We start from the raw sequence: 20,983 nt of genomic DNA, 5'->3' as shown, positions 1-20,983 counted from the left end.
CACTACCTTTATAGAACCCTATTCCCTATATAGGGCACTACCTTTATAGCACCCTATTCCCTATATAGTGCACTACCTCATAGAACCCTATTCCCTATATAGTGCACTACCTCATAGAACCCTATTCCCTATATAGGGCACTACCTTTATAGCACCCTATTCCCTATATAGGGCACTACCTTTATGGCACCCTATTCCCTATATAGGGCACTACCTTTATGGCACCCTATTCCCTATATAGGGCACTACTTTATAGCACCCTATTCCCTATATAGGGCACTACTTTATAGAACCCTATTCCCTATATAGGGCACTACTTTATAGAACCCTACTCCCTATATAGTGCACTACCTTTATAGAGCCCTATTCCCTATATAGGGCACTACCTTTATAGAACCCTATTCCCTATATAGGGCACTACCTTATAGAACACTATTCCCTATATAGGGCACTACCTTATAGAACCCTATTCCCTATATAGGGCACTACCTTTATAGAACCCTATTCCCTATATAGGGCACTACCTTATAGAACCCTATTCCCTATATAGGGCACTACCTTATAGAACCCTATTCCCTATATAGGGCACTACCTTATAGAACCCTCTTCCCTATATAGGGCACTACCTTATAGAACCCTATTCCCTATATAGGGCACTACTTAATAGAACCCTATTCCCTATATAGGGCACTACCTTATAGAACCCTATTCCCTATATAGGGCACTACCTTATAGAACCCTATTCCCTATATAGGGCACTACCTTATAGAACCCTATTCCCTATATATGGCACTACCTTATAGAACCCTATTCCCTATATAGGGCACTACTTTATAGAACCCTATTCCCTATATAGGGCACTACTTTATAGAACCCTACTCCCTATATAGTGCACTACCTTTATAGAGCCCTATCCCCTATATAGGGCACTACCTTTATAGAACCCTATTCCCTATATAGGGCACTACCTTATAGAACACTATTCCCTATATAGGGCACTACCTTATAGAACCCTATTCCCTATATAGGGCACTACCTTTATAGAACCCTATTCCCTATATAGGGCACTACCTTATAGAACCCTATTCCCTATATAGGGCACTACCTTATAGAACCCTATTCCCTATATAGGGCACTACCTTATAGAACCCTCTTCCCTATATAGGGCACTACCTTATAGAACCCTATTCCCTATATAGGGCACTACTTAATAGAACCCTATTCCCTATATAGGGCACTACCTTATAGAACCCTATTCCCTATATAGGGCACTACCTTATAGAACCCTATTCCCTATATAGGGCACTACCTTATAGAACCCTATTCCCTATATATGGCACTACCTTATAGAACCCTATTCCCTATATAGGGCACTACTTTATAGAACCCTATTCCCTATATAGGGCACTACCTTATAGAACCCTATTCCCTATATAGGGCACTACCTTATAGAACCCTATTCCCTATATAGGGCACTACCTTATAGCACCCTATTCCCTATATATGGCACTACCTTTATAGAACCCTATTCCCTATATAGGGCACTACCTTATAGCACCCTATTCCCTATATATGGCACTACCTTTATAGAACCCTATTCCCTATATAGGGCACTACCTTATAGCACCCTATTCCCTATATATGGCACTACCTTATAGAACCCTATTCCCTATATAGGGCACTACTTTATAGAACCCTATTCCCTATATAGGGCACTACCTTATAGAACCCTATTCCCTATATAGGGCACTACCTTATAGAACCCTATTCCCTATATAGGGCACTACCTTATAGAACCCTATTCCCTATATAGGGCACTACCTTATAGAACCCTATTCCCTATATAGGGCACTACCTTATAGCACCCTATTCCCTATATATGGCACTACCTTTATAGAACCCTATTCCCTATATAGGGCACTACCTTATAGCACCCTATTCCCTATATATGGCACTACCTTTATAGAACCCTATTCCCTATATAGGGCACTACCTTATAGAACCCTATTCCCTATATAGGGCACTACTTTATAGAACCCTACTCCCTATATAGTGCACTACCTTTATAGAGCCCTATTCCCTATATAGGGCACTACCTTTATAGAACCCTATTCCCTATATAGGGCACTACCTTATAGAACACTATTCCCTATATAGGGCACTACCTTATAGAACCCTATTCCCTATATAGGGCACTACCTTTATAGAACCCTATTCCCTATATAGGGCACTACCTTATAGAACCCTATTCCCTATATAGGGCACTACCTTATAGAACCCTATTCCCTATATAGGGCACTACCTTATAGAACCCTCTTCCCTATATAGGGCACTACCTTATAGAACCCTATTCCCTATATAGGGCACTACTTAATAGAACCCTATTCCCTATATAGGGCACTACCTTATAGAACCCTATTCCCTATATAGGGCACTACCTTATAGAACCCTATTCCCTATATAGGGCACTACCTTATAGAACCCTATTCCCTATATATGGCACTACCTTATAGAACCCTATTCCCTATATAGGGCACTACTTTATAGAACCCTATTCCCTATATAGGGCACTACTTTATAGAACCCTACTCCCTATATAGTGCACTACCTTTATAGAGCCCTATCCCCTATATAGGGCACTACCTTTATAGAACCCTATTCCCTATATAGGGCACTACCTTATAGAACACTATTCCCTATATAGGGCACTACCTTATAGAACCCTATTCCCTATATAGGGCACTACCTTTATAGAACCCTATTCCCTATATAGGGCACTACCTTATAGAACCCTATTCCCTATATAGGGCACTACCTTATAGAACCCTATTCCCTATATAGGGCACTACCTTATAGAACCCTCTTCCCTATATAGGGCACTACCTTATAGAACCCTATTCCCTATATAGGGCACTACTTAATAGAACCCTATTCCCTATATAGGGCACTACCTTATAGAACCCTATTCCCTATATAGGGCACTACCTTATAGAACCCTATTCCCTATATAGGGCACTACCTTATAGAACCCTATTCCCTATATATGGCACTACCTTATAGAACCCTATTCCCTATATAGGGCACTACTTTATAGAACCCTATTCCCTATATAGGGCACTACCTTATAGAACCCTATTCCCTATATAGGGCACTACCTTATAGAACCCTATTCCCTATATAGGGCACTACCTTATAGCACCCTATTCCCTATATATGGCACTACCTTTATAGAACCCTATTCCCTATATAGGGCACTACCTTATAGCACCCTATTCCCTATATATGGCACTACCTTTATAGAACCCTATTCCCTATATAGGGCACTACCTTATAGCACCCTATTCCCTATATAGTGCACTACTTTAGACTAGTAGGGTAATACATAGGGAATATAGTGCCATTTGGGACCTATTGTCTCTATGTACTTTATCCTTGTTCTCTAGTTGTAAACTTTTACACTGTTAATATCGTGTTCTTAGTGGTAATCTATCTCTGTCAGGTTTATAGGAACAGCACACTAGTATCTAATGTTGGGTCTTGGATTGTTTCTTAGTGGTAATCTGTCTCTGTCAGGTTTATAGGAACAGCACACTAGTATCTAATGTTGGGTCTTGGATTGTTTCTTAGTGGTAATCTATCTCTGTCAGGTTTATAGGAACAGCCCACTAGTATCTAATGTTGGGTCTTGGATTGTTTCTTAGTGGTAATCTATCTCTGTCAGGTGATTGGTTTATAGGAACAGCACACTCGTATCTAATGTTGGGTCTTGGATTGTTTCTTAGTGGTAATCTATCTCTGTCAGGTTTATAGGAACAGCCCACTAGTATCTAATGTTGGGTCTTGGATTGTTTCTTAGTGGTAATCTATCTCTGTCAGGTGATTGGTTTATAGGAACAGCACACTAGTATCTAATGTTGGGTCTTGGATTGTTTCTTAGTGGTAATCTATCTCTGTCAGGTGATTGGTTTATAGGAACAGCACACTAGTATCTAATGTTGGGTCTTGGATTGTTTCTTAGTGGTAATCTGTCTCTGTCAGGTTTATAGGAACAGCACACTAGTATCTAATGTTGGGTCTTGGATTGTTTCTTAGTGGTAATCTATCTCTGTCAGGTTTATAGGAACAGCCCACTAGTATCTAATGTTGGGTCTTGGATTGTTTCTTAGTGGTAATCTATCTCTGTCAGGTTTATAGGAACAGCACACTAGTATCTAATGTTGGGTCTTGGATTGTTTCTTAGTGGTAATCTATCTCTGTCAGGTTTATAGGAACAGCACACTAGTATCTAATGTTGGGTCTTGGATTGTTTCTTAGTGTTAATCTATCTCTGTCAGGTTTATAGGAACAGCACACTCGTATCTAATGTTGGGTCTTGGATTGTTTCTTGTCGTGTTATTTAAACTCGTCCGGTGTTTGTGACTGTTACAGCGTTGCTATGATGACAGATCGATCAGGTTTTCAACCCCCTGGGGTCGTCCACAGAGATACCGATCCCTCGGCTTTAGTTCAGAAGAGCTTCAGCTGTTTTCAGGCTACTCATCAAGGTCTGAAAGTGGGAGACCAGGGTTCAGATCCTATCCGGCTAATGTACTACGTAAGGACTAGGGGCCCATTTAGGATGCTAACCCTGTCTGTGTTGACTCAATGTACTGTACTACATCAGGACAAGGGGCCCATCTAGGATGCTAACCCTGTCTGTGTTGACTCAATGTACTGTACTACATCAGGACAAGGGGCCCATCTAGGATGCTAACCCTGTCTGTGTTGACTCAATGTCCTGTTGCCTCATCAGGACTAGGGGCCCATCTAGGATGCTAACCCTGTCTGTGTTGACTCAATGTACTGTACTACATCAGGACAAGGGGCCCATCTAGGATGCTAACCCTGTCTGTGTTGACTCAATGTACTGCTGCCTCATCAGGACTAGGGGCCCATCTAGGATGCTAACCCTGTCTGTGTTGACTCAATGTCCTGTACTACATCAGGACAAGGGGCCCATCTAGGATGCTAACCCTGTCTGTGTTGACTCAATGTACTGCTGCCTCATCAGGACTAGGGGCCCATTTAGGATGCTGACCCTGTCTGTGTTGACTCAATGTACTGCTGCCTCATCAGGACTAGGGGCCCATCTAGGATGCTAACCCTGTCTGTGTTGACTCAATGTACTGCTGCCTCATCAGGACTAGGGGCCCATCTAGGATGCTAACCCTGTCTGTGTTGACTCAATGTCCTGTTGCCTCATCAGGACTAGGGGCCCATCTAGGATGCTAACCCTGTCTGTGTTGACTCAATGTACTGTACTACATCAGGACAAGGGGCCCATCTAGGATGCTAACCCTGTCTGTGTTGACTCAATGTACTGCTGCCTCATCAGGACTAGGGGCCCATCTAGGATGCTAACCCTGTCTGTGTTGACTCAATGTCCTGTACTACATCAGGACAAGGGGCCCATCTAGGATGCTAACCCTGTCTGTGTTGACTCAATGTACTGTACTACATCAGGACAAGGGGCCCATCTAGGATGCTAACCCTGTCTGTGTTGACTCAATGTACTGCTGCCTCATCAGGACTAGGGGCCCATCTAGGATGCTAACCCTGTCTGTGTTGACTCAATGTACTGCTGCCTCATCAGGACTAGGGGCCCATTTAGGATGCTAACCCTGTCTGTGTTGACTCAATGTCCTGTTGCCTCATCAGGACTAGGGGCCCATCTAGGATGCTAACCCTGTCTGTGTTGACTCAATGTACTGTACTACATCAGGACTAGGGGCCCATCTAGGATGCTAACCCTGTCTGTGTTGACTCAATGTACTGCTGCCTCATCAGGACTAGGGGCCCATCTAGGATGCTAACCCTGTCTGTGTTGACTCAATGTACTGCTGCCTCATCAGGACTAGGGGCCCATCTAGGATGCTAACCCTGTCTGTGTTGACTCAATGTACTGCTGCCTCATCAGGACTAGGGGCCCATCTAGGATGCTAACCCTGTCTGTGTTGACTCAATGTACTGCTGCCTCATCAGGACAAGGGGCCCATCTAGGATGCTAACCCTGTCTGTGTTGACTCAATGTACTGTACTACATCAGGACAAGGGGCCCATCTAGGATGCTAACCCTGTCTGTGTTGACTCAATGTCCTGTTGCCTCATAAAACTAGGATTTTTTAAAGAACTTTGTGTTTTTGATTGTCCAAGGGTTATCTGATCTCTCATATGATTTAGGATCCAAACACTTCCTGTTATATGTATATATATACACGACTGTTCAAAAGTTTTGGGGGTCGCTTAGACATTTCATTGTTTTAGAAAGAAAAGCACATTTTTACCTTTATTTAACTAGGCAGTTAAGAACAAATTCTTATTTACAATGACGGCCTAGGAACAGTGGGTTAACTGGTCTAGGAACAGTGGGTTAACTGGTCTAGGAACAGTGGGTTAACTGGTCTAGGAACAGTGGGTTAACTGGTCTAGGAACAGTGGGTTAACTGGTCTAGGAACAGTGGGTTAACTGGTCTAGGAACAGTGGGTTAACTGGTCTAGGAACAGTGGGTTAACTGGTCTAGGAACAGTGGGTTAACTGGTCTAGGAACAGTGGGTTAACTGGTCTAGGAACAGTGGGTTAACTGGTCTAGGAACAGTGGGTTAACTGGTCTAGGAACAGTGGGTTAACTGGTCTAGGAACAGTGGGTTAACTGGTCTAGGAACAGTGGGTTAACTGGTCTAGGAACAGTGGGTTAACTGGTCTAGGAACAGTGGGTTAACTGGTCTAGGAACAGTGGGTTAACTGGTCTAGGAACAGTGGGTTAACTGGTCTAGGAACAGTGGGTTAACTGGTCTAGGAACAGTGGGTTAACTGGTCTAGGAACAGTGGGTTACCTGGTCTAGGAACAGTGGGTTAACTGGTCTAGGAACAGTGGGGTAACTGGTCTAGGAACAGTGGGTTAACTGGTCTAGGAACAGTGGGTTAACTGGTCTAGGAACAGTGGGTTAACTGGTCTAGGAACAGTGGGGTTAACTGGTCTAGGAACAGTGGGTTAACTGGTCTAGGAACAGTGGGTTAACTGATCTAGGAACAGTGGATTAACTGGTCTAGGAACAGTGGGTTAACTGATCTAGGAACAGTGGGTTAACTGGTCTAGGAACAGTGGGTTAACTGGTCTAGGAACAGTGGGTTAACTGGTCTAGGAACAGTGGGTTAACTGGTCTAGGAACAGTGGGTTAACTGGTCTAGGAACAGTGGGTTAACTGGTCTAGGAACAGTGGGTTAACTGGTCTAGGAACAGTGGGTTAACTGGTCTAGGAACAGTGGGTTAACTGGTCTCGGAACAGTGGGTTAACTGGTCTAGGAACAGTGGGTTAACTGGTCTAGGAACAGTGGGGTTAACTGGTCTAGGAACAGTGGGTTAACTGGTCTAGGAACAGTGGGTTAACTGGTCTAGGAACAGTGGGTTAACTGGTCTAGGAACAGTGGGTTAACTGGTCTAGGAACAGTGGGTTAACTGGTCTAGGAACAGTGGGTTAACTGGTCTAGGAACAGTGGGTTAACTGGTCTAGGAACAGTGGGTTAACTGGTCTAGGAACAGTGGGTTAACTGGTCTAGGAACAGTGGGTTAACTGGTCTAGGAACAGTGGGTTAACTGGTCTAGGAACAGTGGGTTAACTGGTCTAGGAACAGTGGGTCAACTGGTCTAGGAACAGTGGGTTAACTGGTCTAGGAACAGTGGGGTTAACTGGTCTAGGAACAGTGGGTTAACTGGTCTAGGAACAGTGGGTTAACTGGTCTAGGAACAGTGGGTTAACTGGTCTAGGAACAGTGGGGTTAACTGGTCTAGGAACAGTGGGTTAACTGGTCTAGGAACAGTGGGTTAACTGGTCTAGGAACAGTGGGTTAACTGGTCTAGGAACAGTGGGTTAACTGGTCTAGGAACAGTGGGTCAACTGGTCTAGGAACAGTGGGTTAACTGGTCTAGGAACAGTGGGTCAACTGGTCTAGGAACAGTGGGTTAACTGGTCTAGGAACAGTGGGTTAACTGGTCTAGGAACAGTGGGTTAACTGGTCTAGGAACAGTGGGTTAACTGGTCTAGGAACAATGGGTTAACTGGTCTAGGAACAATGGGTTAACTGGTCTAGGAACAGTGGGTTAACTGGTCTAGGAACAGTGGGTTAACTGCCTTGTTCAGGGGGCAGAACGACAGATTTTTACCTTGTCAGCTCGGGGATTCGATCTAGCAACATTTCGGTGACTGGCCCAGCACTCTAACCACAGGAGTGACGGTTGCTGATAATGGGCTTCTGTACTCCTGTGAAGATATCCCTCTAGTGGTGTGGGGGCTGTGCTTTGGCAAAGTAGGTGGGTTATATCCTTCCTGTTTGGCCCTGTCCGGGGGTGTCCTCGGATGGGTCCACAGTGTCTCCTGACCCCTCCTGTCTCAGCCTCCAGTATTTATGCTGCAGTAGTTTATGTGTCAGGGGGCTAGGGTCAGTTTGTTATATCTGGAGTACTTCTCCTGTCCTATTCGGTGTCCTATGTGAATCTAAGTGTGCTCTCTCTAATTCTCTCATTCTTTCTCTCTCTCGGAGGACCTGAGCCCTAGGACCATGCCTCAGGACTACCTGACATGATGACTCCTTGCTGTCCCCAGTCCACCTGACCATGCTGCTGTTCCAGTTTCAACTGACCTGAGCCCTAGGACCATTCCCCAGGACTACCTGACATGATGACTCCTTGCTGTCCCCAGTCCACCTGGCCGTGCTGCTGCTCCAGTTTCAACTGACCTGAGCCCTAGGACCATGCCCCAGGACTACCTGACATGATGACTCCTTGCTGTCCCCAGTCCACCTGGCCGTGCTGCTGTTCCAGTTTCAACTGACCTGAGCCCTAGGACCATGCCCCAGGACTACCTGACATGATGACTCCTTGCTGTCCCCAGTCCACCTGGCCGTGCTGCTGCTCCAGTTTCAACTGTTCTGCCTTATTCTTCTTCTTCTTCTTATTATTATTATTGTCTACACTGCATTTCTGATCAATTTGATAATATTTTAACAGACAAACAAATTGCTTTTAGGATCTTAACACTTCCTGTTTTGTGTATAATTTACAATCCTAACACTTCCAGGTATATCCTTTAGGATCCCAACACATCCCAACATTTCCTGTTATATCATGTAGGATCCTAACACATCCCAACACTTTCTGTTAAATAATTTAGGATCCTAACACATCCCAACACTTTCTGTAATATAATTTAGGATCCTAACACATCCAAACACTTCCTGTTATATAATTTAGGATCCTAACACATCCCAACACTTCCTGTTATATAATTTAGGATCCTAACACATCCCAACACTTCCTGTTATATAATTTAGGGTCCTAACACATCCAAACACTTCCTGTTATATAATTTAGGATCCTAACACATCCCAACACTTCCTGTTATATAATTTAGGGTCCTAACACATCCAAACACTTCCTGTTATATAATTTAGGATCCTAACACATCCAAACACTTCCTGTTATATAATTTAGGATCCTAACACATCCCAACACTTCCTGTTATATAATTTAGGATCCTGGGGCGGCAGGGTAGCCTAGTGATTCGAGTGTTGGACTAGTAACCGGAAGGTTGCAAGTTCAAACCCCTGAGCTGACAAGGTACAAATCTGTCGTTCTGCCCCTGAACAGGCAGTTAACCCACTGTTCCTAGGCCGTCATTGAAAATAAGAATTTGTTCTTAACTGCCTAGTTAAATAAAGGTGAAAAAAAAAGATAGAGGGATAGATGGAGAGATGGAAGGATGTTTTTAAAGTGTTCTGTACGTATCACATGTGAACAGTGGCCCGTCTATCACACCCTAGTGAAGGGAGAGTCTAACATAAAGGCCTGCTTTGTCCACAGCTCTGAACTGTGTGTCTGCTTATTCAGCAAACACACACACACAATGACTGTCATTCCACAAGGCATTGTTTGACAGGGTAGTGCTAAGTGCAGTGTGTGTGTGGTCATTCCTGTAGACATTGTTTGACAGGGCAGTGCTGTGTTAAAGAGAGAGAACTAAGATAGGTTTGTTGTTCAGACTAACATTTGGTCCTAAACTACAGCATATCTGGGAAAGACGGGGAGAAAGATATATATATATATATATATCTATAGAGGGAGAGGGAGAGAGACAGAGAGAGAGAGATAGAGAGAGATGGGGGAGAGAGAGAGAGACAGAGAGAGAGATAGAGAGATATGGGGGGAGAGAGGGAGAGAGGGAGAGAGAGAAGGGGGGGAGGGAGGGAGAGAGGGAGAGAGAGAGAGAGAGAGACACAGAGAGACAGAGACACAGAGAGAGAGACATAGAGAGAGAGACATAGAGAGACAGAGAGACAGAGAGAGAAATGGGGGGTTAAGAGAAAGAGAGAGAGAGACAGCAAATGAGAGAGAGACTTAACAACAGGAAGAGAGGAGTAGCTTGTATTCTGACAGGAAGTGTTGGGATGTGTTAGGATCCTAAATGATATAACAGGATGTGTTAGGATCCTAAATGATAACAGGAAGTGTTTGGATGTGTTAGGATCCTAAATTTGGATGTGTTAGGATCCTAAATGATAACAGGAAGTGTTAGGATCCTAAATTTGGATGTGTTAGGATCCTAAATGATAACAGGAAGTGTTAGGATGTGTACCACTAGGCTACCCTGCCGCCCCATCTAACCCTCATCTCTCTCTCTCTCTCTCTCTCTCTCTCTTACCTTATAAACCCTTGTAATGACCTTAGATCAGTGTAATGATATGCAGTCTCTCTGGATAAACCATTTTACTGACCTTAGATCAGTGTAATGGGATGCAGTCTCTCTGGATAAACACTTTTACTGACCTTAGATCAGTGTAATGGGAGGCAGCAAGTCTCTCTGGATAAAAGCTTCTGCTATATGGCATATTATTGTTATTAGGATACAGTATATCATCAGTGTCTGGGGTCAAAGGTCATCCTTCTATGTAAAGCAGTAGCTGGGTCGTTCCATCAAATGACTGCCTATTGTCCCTAAGATGTTTTAAGTAGAAATTGTGCACCAATATTGAATTTAAAATCCTGTTATATTCAAGCAATGTCCTTTTAATATAGACCACATGGAGAATTCAATATCAGATGTTTAACGACCCTGCTACTGGAACAAACCTGCTACTGGAACAACCCTGCTACTGGAACAACCCTGCTACTGGAACACACCTGCTACTGGAACACACCTGCTACTGGAACACACCTGCTACTGGAACAACCCTGCTACTGGAACAACCCTGCTACTGGAACAAACCTGCTACTGGAACAAACCTGCTACTGGAACAACCCTGCTACTGGAACAACCCTGCTACTGGAACAAACCTGCTACTGGAAAAAACCTGCTACTGGAACAAACCTGCTACTGGAACAAACCTGCTACTGGAACAACCCTGCTACTGGAACAACCCTGCTACTGGAACAAACCTGCTACTGGAACACACCTGCTACTGGAACAACCCTGCTACTGGAACAAACCTGCTACTGGAACAAACCTGCTACTGGAACAAACCTGCTACTGGAACAAACCTGCTACTGGAACAAACCTGCTACTGGAACACACCTGCTACTGGAACAACCCTGCTACTGGAACAAACCTGCTACTGGAACAGCCCTGCTACTGGAACACAATAATCTCTCTTTCCTACTGAAGTCTACACCTTCACTGCTCTCTTCACTCTTCACTGCTCTCATCTGAAAGCTATAGGTTGGTAGAGGCATGGGCTAGCTAGAGGAAGTTAACGCCCCTCTTCCAGCACACTTTGGGCGGAAGTAGAGAGAATTGGTGACTAACGGCCTTTCTGACGATCATTGTTCACAGTTTATTCACGGAGGAATAACGCGATACAACATCACCACCGTGTGGTCGCATCTACTCCATTGCACCAGCAGAAAGACAGGAAAGCGACCAACTGTGACGCAAATCACATGCGCAACAATCGAACCGGATGGACGTCATCACAACTCGACCAACGTTCATTGTTTTCGAGTAAAACAGCTTTTCGACCTCCGACACCGCCACAAGAAAAAAACAAGTTTTTAACTATTTTTTTGTGTGTAACTAACGAAATACTTTATTAACTAATCACCGATAAAGAAATGAATAGTCGCCTACAGGAGATACGGGAAAAGCAGAAGCTGCGACGCCAGCTTCTAGCTCAACAGGTAGCTAGCTGTAGTTAGTTATACTAGCTGGGGAGCTAACGTGCGTTGTCTTCTTGTTTTTGATTTTATTGATTTATTCCACCTTTATTTAACCTGGTCGGCCAGTTGAGAACAATTTCTCATTTACATCTGAAACCCTGGCCAAGATAAAGCAAAGCAGTTCGACACATACAACAACACAGAGTTACACATAAACAAACATACAGTCAATAATACAGTAGAAAAACAAGTCTATATACAATGTGAGTGAAATGAGGTGAGATAAGGGGAGGTTACATGCTGGGCCACTAAAGACTTTAGCCTGGGGGAAGAGACATGTATGTATCTAGCTACATAACTACCATACCTTGTGAGTTGACTAACATTTGTAGCTAATGTAAACATGTAACGTTATGCTACGGTGTTTGGTTTAACTGAATAGGATTAGGTCAACAGGTAACGTTAGCTATTAGCATGACTTAACATGTCATTGACCTAGCACATCGTCTAAAGTGAGCCTCTAGTTAGCTATTAACTTGTTGTTAGTTAACAATCGGAGTTACTGTACATATTGTTGTTATTGACCTATTTTGTCTTATTTTGTGGCAGTGGAGTGATGCCAATTGACCTTGATTGAGTTGAGTGGAAAAAGCTAAACGTATATTAGTTAACCAACGCATGATAGTTGACCAAGTATCTTTTATCAACTCATAATAGTTACGTTTGCTAGCTATTGTTCGTCCTAGACATTAGTTACTGTTATGGCGTGAGAGCAATTTGTGCGTATGATTGTAGCTAAGAGACGGATCGCTTCTAGATGAACCATTATCTCTGTGCATTAGAGGCGTCTCTAACGTATGATCGTAGCTAAGAGACGGATCGCGGATCGCTTCTAGATGAACCATTATCTCTGTGCATTAGAGGCGTCTCTAACGTATGATCGTATCTAAGAGACGGATCGCGGATCGCTTCTAGATGAACCATTATCTCTGTGCATTAGAGGCGTCTCTGTGCATTAGAGGCGTCTCTAACGTAGGATCGTAGCTAAGAGACGGATCACTTCTAGATGAACCATTATCTCTGCATTAGAGGCGTCTCTAACGTAGGATCGTAGCTAAGAGACGGATCACTTCTAGATGAACCATTATCTCTGTGCGTCTCTAACGCCCAGAAAGCTCAGATTCAACATCCCATTATTTAACCAGCTCTGCAACCGTTCATGTCAAAATACGTTTATTGATTCACCAAATATGGAGTGTCGCTGAGCAACTGTCTTCATTTACTCCCGTTATGCCGGTGGATATACACTGAACTAAAATATAAATGCAACATCTAAAGTTTCATGACATAAAATGATCTATAAGCACATAAAGCATATTTATGCACTAATTTGTCAACATCCCTGTTAGTGAGTGTTTCTCCTTTACCAAGAGAATTCATCCATCTGAAAAGTGTGGCATATCAAGAACCTGATTAAACAGCGTGATCGTTATGCAGGTGCACCTTGTGCTGGGGACAATAAAAAGCCACTAAAATGCACAGTTCTGTCACAACAAAATGCCACAGATGTTTCATGTTTTGAGGGAGCGTGCAATTGGCATGCTGACTGCAGGAATGTCCACCAGAGCTGTAGCCAGAGAATTGAATGTTAATTTCTCTACCATAAGCCGCCTCCAACGTCGTTTTAGAGAATTTGGCAGGACGTCCAACCGGCATCACAACCGCAGACCACGTGTAACCATGCCAACCCAGGACCTCCACGTCCGGCTTCTTCACCTGCAGGATCATCTGAGACCAGTCACCCAGACAGCTGATGAAACTGAGGAGTATTTCTGGCTGTGATAAAGCCCTTTGTGGGGAAAAAAACCCCAACACATTCTGATTGGCTGGACCTGGCTCCCCAGTGGGTGGGCCTATGCCCTCCCAGGTCTGCCCAGTCATGTGAAATCCATAGATTAGGGTCTAAGGAATTTATTTCAATTGATTGATTTCCTTATGAACTAACTCAGTAAAAATCATTGAAGTTGTTGCGTATATGCTTTTTGTTAAGGACAGGTCAGTTAAGAACAAATTCTTATTTACAATCCGGCCAAATGCGCTCCGCCCTACGGGTCTCCCGATCACAGCCAGATGTGATGCAGCCTGGATTCAAACCAGGTACTGCAGTGATGCCTCTTGCACTGAGATGCAGTGTCTTAGACCACTGCGCCATTCGAGAGCCCAGGTTACACTGTTTCCATGAGGTGCCAAAGAGGATTATTTTTTAGATCGCTCCCGAATGACGCAGTGGTCTGAGATACTGCATCTCAGTGCAGGTTGGGAGTTTACTACAGCTCAATACATTCTAGTTGGCACCTCATGTCTACCTCATTACTGCCTTGCAGGTTGGGAGTTTACTACAGCTCAATACATTCTAGTTGGCACCTCATGTCTACCTCATTACTGCCATGCAGGTTGGGAGTTTACTACAGCTCAATACATTCTAGTTGGCACCTCATGTCTACCTCATTACTGCCATGCAGGTTGGGAGTTTACTACAGCTCAATACATTCTAGTTGGCACCTCATGTCTACCTCATTACTGCCATGCAGGTTGGGAGTTTACTACAGCTCAATACATTCTAGTTGGCACCTCATGTCTACCTCATTACTGCCATGCAGGTTGGGAGTTTACTACAGCTCAATACATTCTGGTTGGCACCGCATGTTTACCTCATTACTGCCATGCAGGTTGGGAGTTTACTACAGCTCAATACATTCTAGTTGGCACCTCATGTCTACCTCATTACTGCCATGCAGGTTGGGAGTTTACTACAGCTCAATACATTCTAGTTGGCACCTCATGTCTACCTCATTACTGCCATGCAGGTTGGGAGTTTACTACAGCTCAATACATTCTAGTTGGCACCTCATGTCTACCTCATTACTGCCATGCAGGTTGGGAGTTTACTACAGCTCAATACATTCTAGTTGGCACCTCATGTCTACCTCATTACTGCCATGCAGGTTGGGAGTTTACTACAGCTCAATACATTCTAGTTGGCACCGCATGTTTACCTCATTACTGCCATGCAGGTTGGGAGTTTACTACAGCTCAATACATTCTAGTTGGCACCTCATGTCTACCTCATTACTGCCATGCAGGTTGGGAGTTTACTACAGCTCAATACATTCTAGTTGGCACCTCATGTCTACCTCATTACTGCCATGCAGGTTGGGAGTTTACTACAGCTCAATACATTCTAGTTGGCACCTCATGTCTACCTCATTACTGCCATGCAGGTTGGGAGTTTACTACAGCTCAATACATTCTGGTTGGCACCGCATGTTTACCTCATTACTGCCATGCAGGTTGGGAGTTTACTACAGCTCAATACATTCTAGTTGGCACCTCATGTCTACCTCATTACTGCCATGCAGGTTGGGAGTTTACTACAGCTCAATACATTCTAGTTGGCACCTCATGTCTACCTCATTACTGCCATGCAGGTTGGGAGTTTACTACAGCTCAATACATTCTAGTTGGCACCTCATGTCTACCTCATTACTGCCATGCAGGTTGGGAGTTTACTACAGCTCAATACATTCTAGTTGGCACCTCATGTCTACCTCATTACTGCCATGCAGGTTGGGAGTTTACTACAGCTCAATACATTCTAGTTGGCACCTCATGTCTACCTCATTACTGCCATGCAGGTTGGGAGTTTACTACAGCTCAATACATTCTAGTTGGCAACTCATGTCTACCTCATTACTGCCATGCAGGTTGGGAGTTTACTACAGCTCAATACATTCTAGTTGGCACCTCATGTCTACCTCATTACTGCCATGCAGGTTGGGAGTTTACTACAGCTCAATACATTCTAGTTGGCACCTCATGTCTACCTCATTACTGCCATGCAGGTTGGGAGTTTACTACAGCTCATTACATTCTAGTTGGCACCTCATGTCTACCTCATTACTGCCATGCAGGTTGGGAGTTTACTACAGCTCATTACATTCTAGTTGGCACCTCATGTCTACCTCATTACTGCCATGCAGGTTGGGAGTTTACTACAGCTCAATACATTCTAGTTGGCACCTCATGTCTACCTCATTACTGCCATGCAGGTTGGGAGTTTACTACAGCTCAATACATTCTAGTTGGCACCTCATGTCTACCTCATTACTGCCATGCAGGTTGGGAGTTTACTACAGCTCATTACATTCTAGTTGGCACCTCATGTCTACCTCATTACTGCCATGCAGGTTGGGAGTTTACTACAGCTCATTACATTCTAGTTGGCACCTCATGTCTACCTCATTACTGCCATGCAGGTTGGGAGTTTACTACAGCTCAATACATTCTAGTTGGCACCTCATGTCTACCTCATTACTGCCATGCAGGTTGGGAGTTTACTACAGCTCATTACATTCTAGTTGGCACCTCATGTCTACCTCATTACTGCCATGCAGGTTGGGAGTTTACTACAGCTCATTACATTCTAGTTGGCACCTCATGTCTACCTCATTACTGCCATGCAGGTTGGGAGTTTACTACAGCTCAATACATTCTAGTTGGCACCTCATGTCTACCTCATTACTGCCATGCAGGTTGGGAGTTTACTACAGCTCAATACATTCTAGTTGGCACCTCATGTCTACCTCATTACTGCCATGCAGGTTGCGAGTTTACTACAGCTCAATACATTCTGGTTGGCACCGCATGTTTACCTCATTACTGCCATGCAGGTTGGGAGTTTACTACAGCTCAATACATTCTAGTTGGCACCTCATGTCTACCTCATTACTGCCATGCAGGTTGGGAGTTTACTACAGCTCAATACATTCTAGTTGGCACCTCATGTCTACCTCATTACTGCCATGCAGGTTGGGAGTTTACTACAGCTCAATACATTCTAGTTGGCACCTCATGTCTACCTCATTACTGCCATGCAGGTTGGGAGTTTACTACAGCTCAATACATTCTAGTTGGCACCTCATGTCTACCTCATTACTGCCATGCAGGTTGGGAGTTTACTACAGCTCAATACATTCTAGTTGGCACCTCATGTCTACCTCATTACTGCCATGCAGGTTGGGAGTTTACTACAGCTCAATACATTCTAGTTGGCACCGCATGTTTACCTCATTACTGCCATGCAGGTTGGGAGTTTACTACAGCTCAATACATTCTAGTTGGCACCTCATGTCTACCTCATTACTGCCATGCAGGTTGGGAGTTTACTACAGCTCAATACATTCTAGTTGGCACCTCATGTCTACCTCATTACTGCCATGCAGGTTGGGAGTTTACTACAGCTCAATACATTCTAGTTGGCACCTCATGTCTACCTCATTACTGCCATGCAGGTTGGGAGTTTACTACAGCTCAATACATTCTGGTTGGCACCGCATGTTTACCTCATTACTGCCATGCAGGTTGGGAGTTTACTACAGCTCAATACATTCTAGTTGGCACCTCATGTCTACCTCATTACTGCCATGCAGGTTGGGAGTTTACTACAGCTCAATACATTCTAGTTGGCACCTCATGTCTACCTCATTACTGCCATGCAGGTTGGGAGTTTACTACAGCTCAATACATTCTAGTTGGCACCTCATGTCTACCTCATTACTGCCATGCAGGTTGGGAGTTTACTACAGCTCAATACATTCTAGTTGGCACCGCATGTTTACCTCATTACTGCCATGCAGGTTGGGAGTTTACTACAGCTCAATACATTCTAGTTGGCACCTCATGTCTACCTCATTACTGCCATGCAGGTTGGGAGTTTACTACAGCTCAATACATTCTAGTTGGCACCTCATGTCTACCTCATTACTGCCATGCAGGTTGGGAGTTTACTACAGCTCAATACATTCTAGTTGGCACCTCATGTCTACCTCATTACTGCCATGCAGGTTGAGAGTTTACTACAGCTCAATACATTCTAGTTGGCAACTCATGTCTACCTCATTACTGCCATGCAGGTTGGGAGTTTACTACAGCTCAATACATTCTAGTTGGCACCTCATGTCTACCTCATTACTGCCATGCAGGTTGGGAGTTTACTACAGCTCAATACATTCTAGTTGGCACCTCATGTCTACCTCATTACTGCCATGCAGGTTGGGAGTTTACTACAGCTCATTACATTCTAGTTGGCACCTCATGTCTACCTCATTACTGCCATGCAGGTTGGGAGTTTACTACAGCTCATTACATTCTAGTTGGCACCTCATGTCTACCTCATTACTGCCATGCAGGTTGGGAGTTTACTACAGCTCAATACATTCTAGTTGGCACCTCATGTCTACCTCATTACTGCCATGCAGGTTGGGAGTTTACTACAGCTCAATACATTCTAGTTGGCACCTCATGTCTACCTCATTACTGCCATGCAGGTTGGGAGTTTACTACAGCTCATTACATTCTAGTTGGCACCTCATGTCTACCTCATTACTGCCATGCAGGTTGGGAGTTTACTACAGCTCATTACATTCTAGTTGGCACCTCATGTCTACATCATTACTGCCATGCAGGTTGGGAGTTTACTACAGCTCAATGCATTCTAGTTGGCACCTCATGTCTACCTCATTACTGCCATGCAGGTTGGGAGTTTACTACAGCTCAATACATTCTAGTTGGCACCTCATGTCTACCTCATTACTGCCATGCAGGTTGGGAGTTTACTACAGCTCAATACATTCTAGTTGGCACCTCATGTCTACCTCATTACTGCCATGCAGGTTGGGAGTTTACTACAGCTCAATACATTCTAGTTGGCACCTCATGTCTACCTCATTACTGCCATGCAGGTTGGGAGTTTACTACAGCTCAATACATTCTAGTTGGCACCTCATGTCTACCTCATTACTGCCATGCAGGTTGGGAGTTTACTACAGCTCAATACATTCTAGTTGGCACCTCATGTCTACCTCATTACTGCCATGCAGGTTGGGAGTTTACTACAGCTCAATACATTCTAGTTGGCACCTCATGTCTACCTCATTACTGCCATGCAGGTTGAGAGTTTACTACAGCTCAATACATTCTAGTTGGCAACTCATGTCTACCTCATTACTGCCATGCAGGTTGGGAGTTTACTACAGCTCAATACATTCTAGTTGGCACCTCATGTCTACCTCATTACTGCCATGCAGGTTGGGAGTTTACTACAGCTCAATACATTCTAGTTGGCACCTCATGTCTACCTCATTACTGCCATGCAGGTTGGGAGTTTACTACAGCTCATTACATTCTAGTTGGCACCTCATGTCTACCTCATTACTGCCATGCAGGTTGGGAGTTTACTACAGCTCATTACATTCTAGTTGGCACCTCATGTCTACCTCATTACTGCCATGCAGGTTGGGAGTTTACTACAGCTCAATACATTCTAGTTGGCACCTCATGTCTACCTCATTACTGCCATGCAGGTTGGGAGTTTACTACAGCTCAATACATTCTAGTTGGCACCTCATGTCTACCTCATTACTGCCATGCAGGTTGCGAGTTTACTACAGCTCATTACATTCTAGTTGGCACCTCATGTCTACCCTCATTACTGCCATGCAGGTTGGGAGTTTACTACAGCTCATTACATTCTAGTTGGCACCTCATGTCTACATCATTACTGCCATGCAGGTTGGGAGTTTACTACAGCTCAATGCATTCTAGTTGGCACCTCATGTCTACCTCATTACTGCCATGCAGGTTGGGAGTTTACTACAGCTCAATACATTCTAGTTGGCACCTCATGTCTACCTCATTACTGCCATGCAGGTTGGGAGTTTACTACAGCTCAATACATTCTAGTTGGCACCTCATGTCTACCTCATTACTGCCATGCAGGTTGGGAGTTTACTACAGCTCAATACATTCTAGTTGGCACCTCATGTCTACCTCATTACTGCCATGCAGGTTGGGAGTTTACTACAGCTCAATACATTCTAGTTGGCACCTCATGTCTACCTCATTACTGCCATGCAGGTTGGGAGTTTACTACAGCTCAATACATTCTAGTTGGCACCTCATGTCTACCTCATTACTGCCATGCAGGTTGGGAGTTTACTACAGCTCAATACATTCTAGTTGGCACCTCATGTCTACCTCATTACTGCCATGCAGGTTGAGAGTTTACTACAGCTCAATACATTCTAGTTGGCAACTCATGTCTACCTCATTACTGCCATGCAGGTTGGGAGTTTACTACAGCTCAATACATTCTAGTTGGCACCTCATGTCTACCTCATTACTGCCATGCAGGTTGGGAGTTTACTACAGCTCAATACATTCTAGTTGGCACCTCATGTCTACCTCATTACTGCCATGCAGGTTGGGAGTTTACTACAGCTCATTACATTCTAGTTGGCACCTCATGTCTACCTCATTACTGCCATGCAGGTTGGGAGTTTACTACAGCTCATTACATTCTAGTTGGCACCTCATGTCTACCTCATTACTGCCATGCAGGTTGGGAGTTTACTACAGCTCAATACATTCTAGTTGGCACCTCATGTCTACCTCATTACTGCCATGCAGGTTGGGAGTTTACTACAGCTCAATACATTCTAGTTGGCACCTCATGTCTACCTCATTACTGCCATGCAGGTTGCGAGTTTACTACAGCTCAATACATTCTAGTTGGCACCTCATGTCTACCTCATTACTGCCATGCAGGTTGGGAGTTTACTACAGCTCATTACATTCTAGTTGGCACCTCATGTCTACCTCATTACTGCCATGCAGGTTGGGAGTTTACTCCAGCTCAATACATTCTAGTTGGCACCTCATGTCTACCTCATTACTGCCAT

General features: G+C 44.2%; 1 protein-coding gene across 1 annotated transcript in view; it reads left to right on the top strand.

Moving 5' to 3' along the window:
* Window positions 1-11,967: 11,967 nt before the first annotated feature.
* Window positions 11,968-20,983, top strand: part of LOC116360189 (N6-adenosine-methyltransferase non-catalytic subunit-like) — a gene marked incomplete in the record, with an annotated part of 21,553 nt that continues 12,537 nt past the window's right edge. Inside the window, 1 exon segment of the mRNA XM_031815043.1 lies at window positions 11,968-12,206. Coding sequence (XP_031670903.1) covers window positions 12,141-12,206 — 66 coding nt within the window.

Source organism: Oncorhynchus kisutch, unplaced genomic scaffold, assembly GCF_002021735.2.
Source record: "Oncorhynchus kisutch isolate 150728-3 unplaced genomic scaffold, Okis_V2 Okis07a-Okis12b_hom, whole genome shotgun sequence".
Taxonomy (NCBI): domain Eukaryota; kingdom Metazoa; phylum Chordata; class Actinopteri; order Salmoniformes; family Salmonidae; genus Oncorhynchus; species Oncorhynchus kisutch.
Note: the sequence above shows the minus strand (reverse complement) of the source record. Positions and strands in the feature narration are given on the sequence as shown.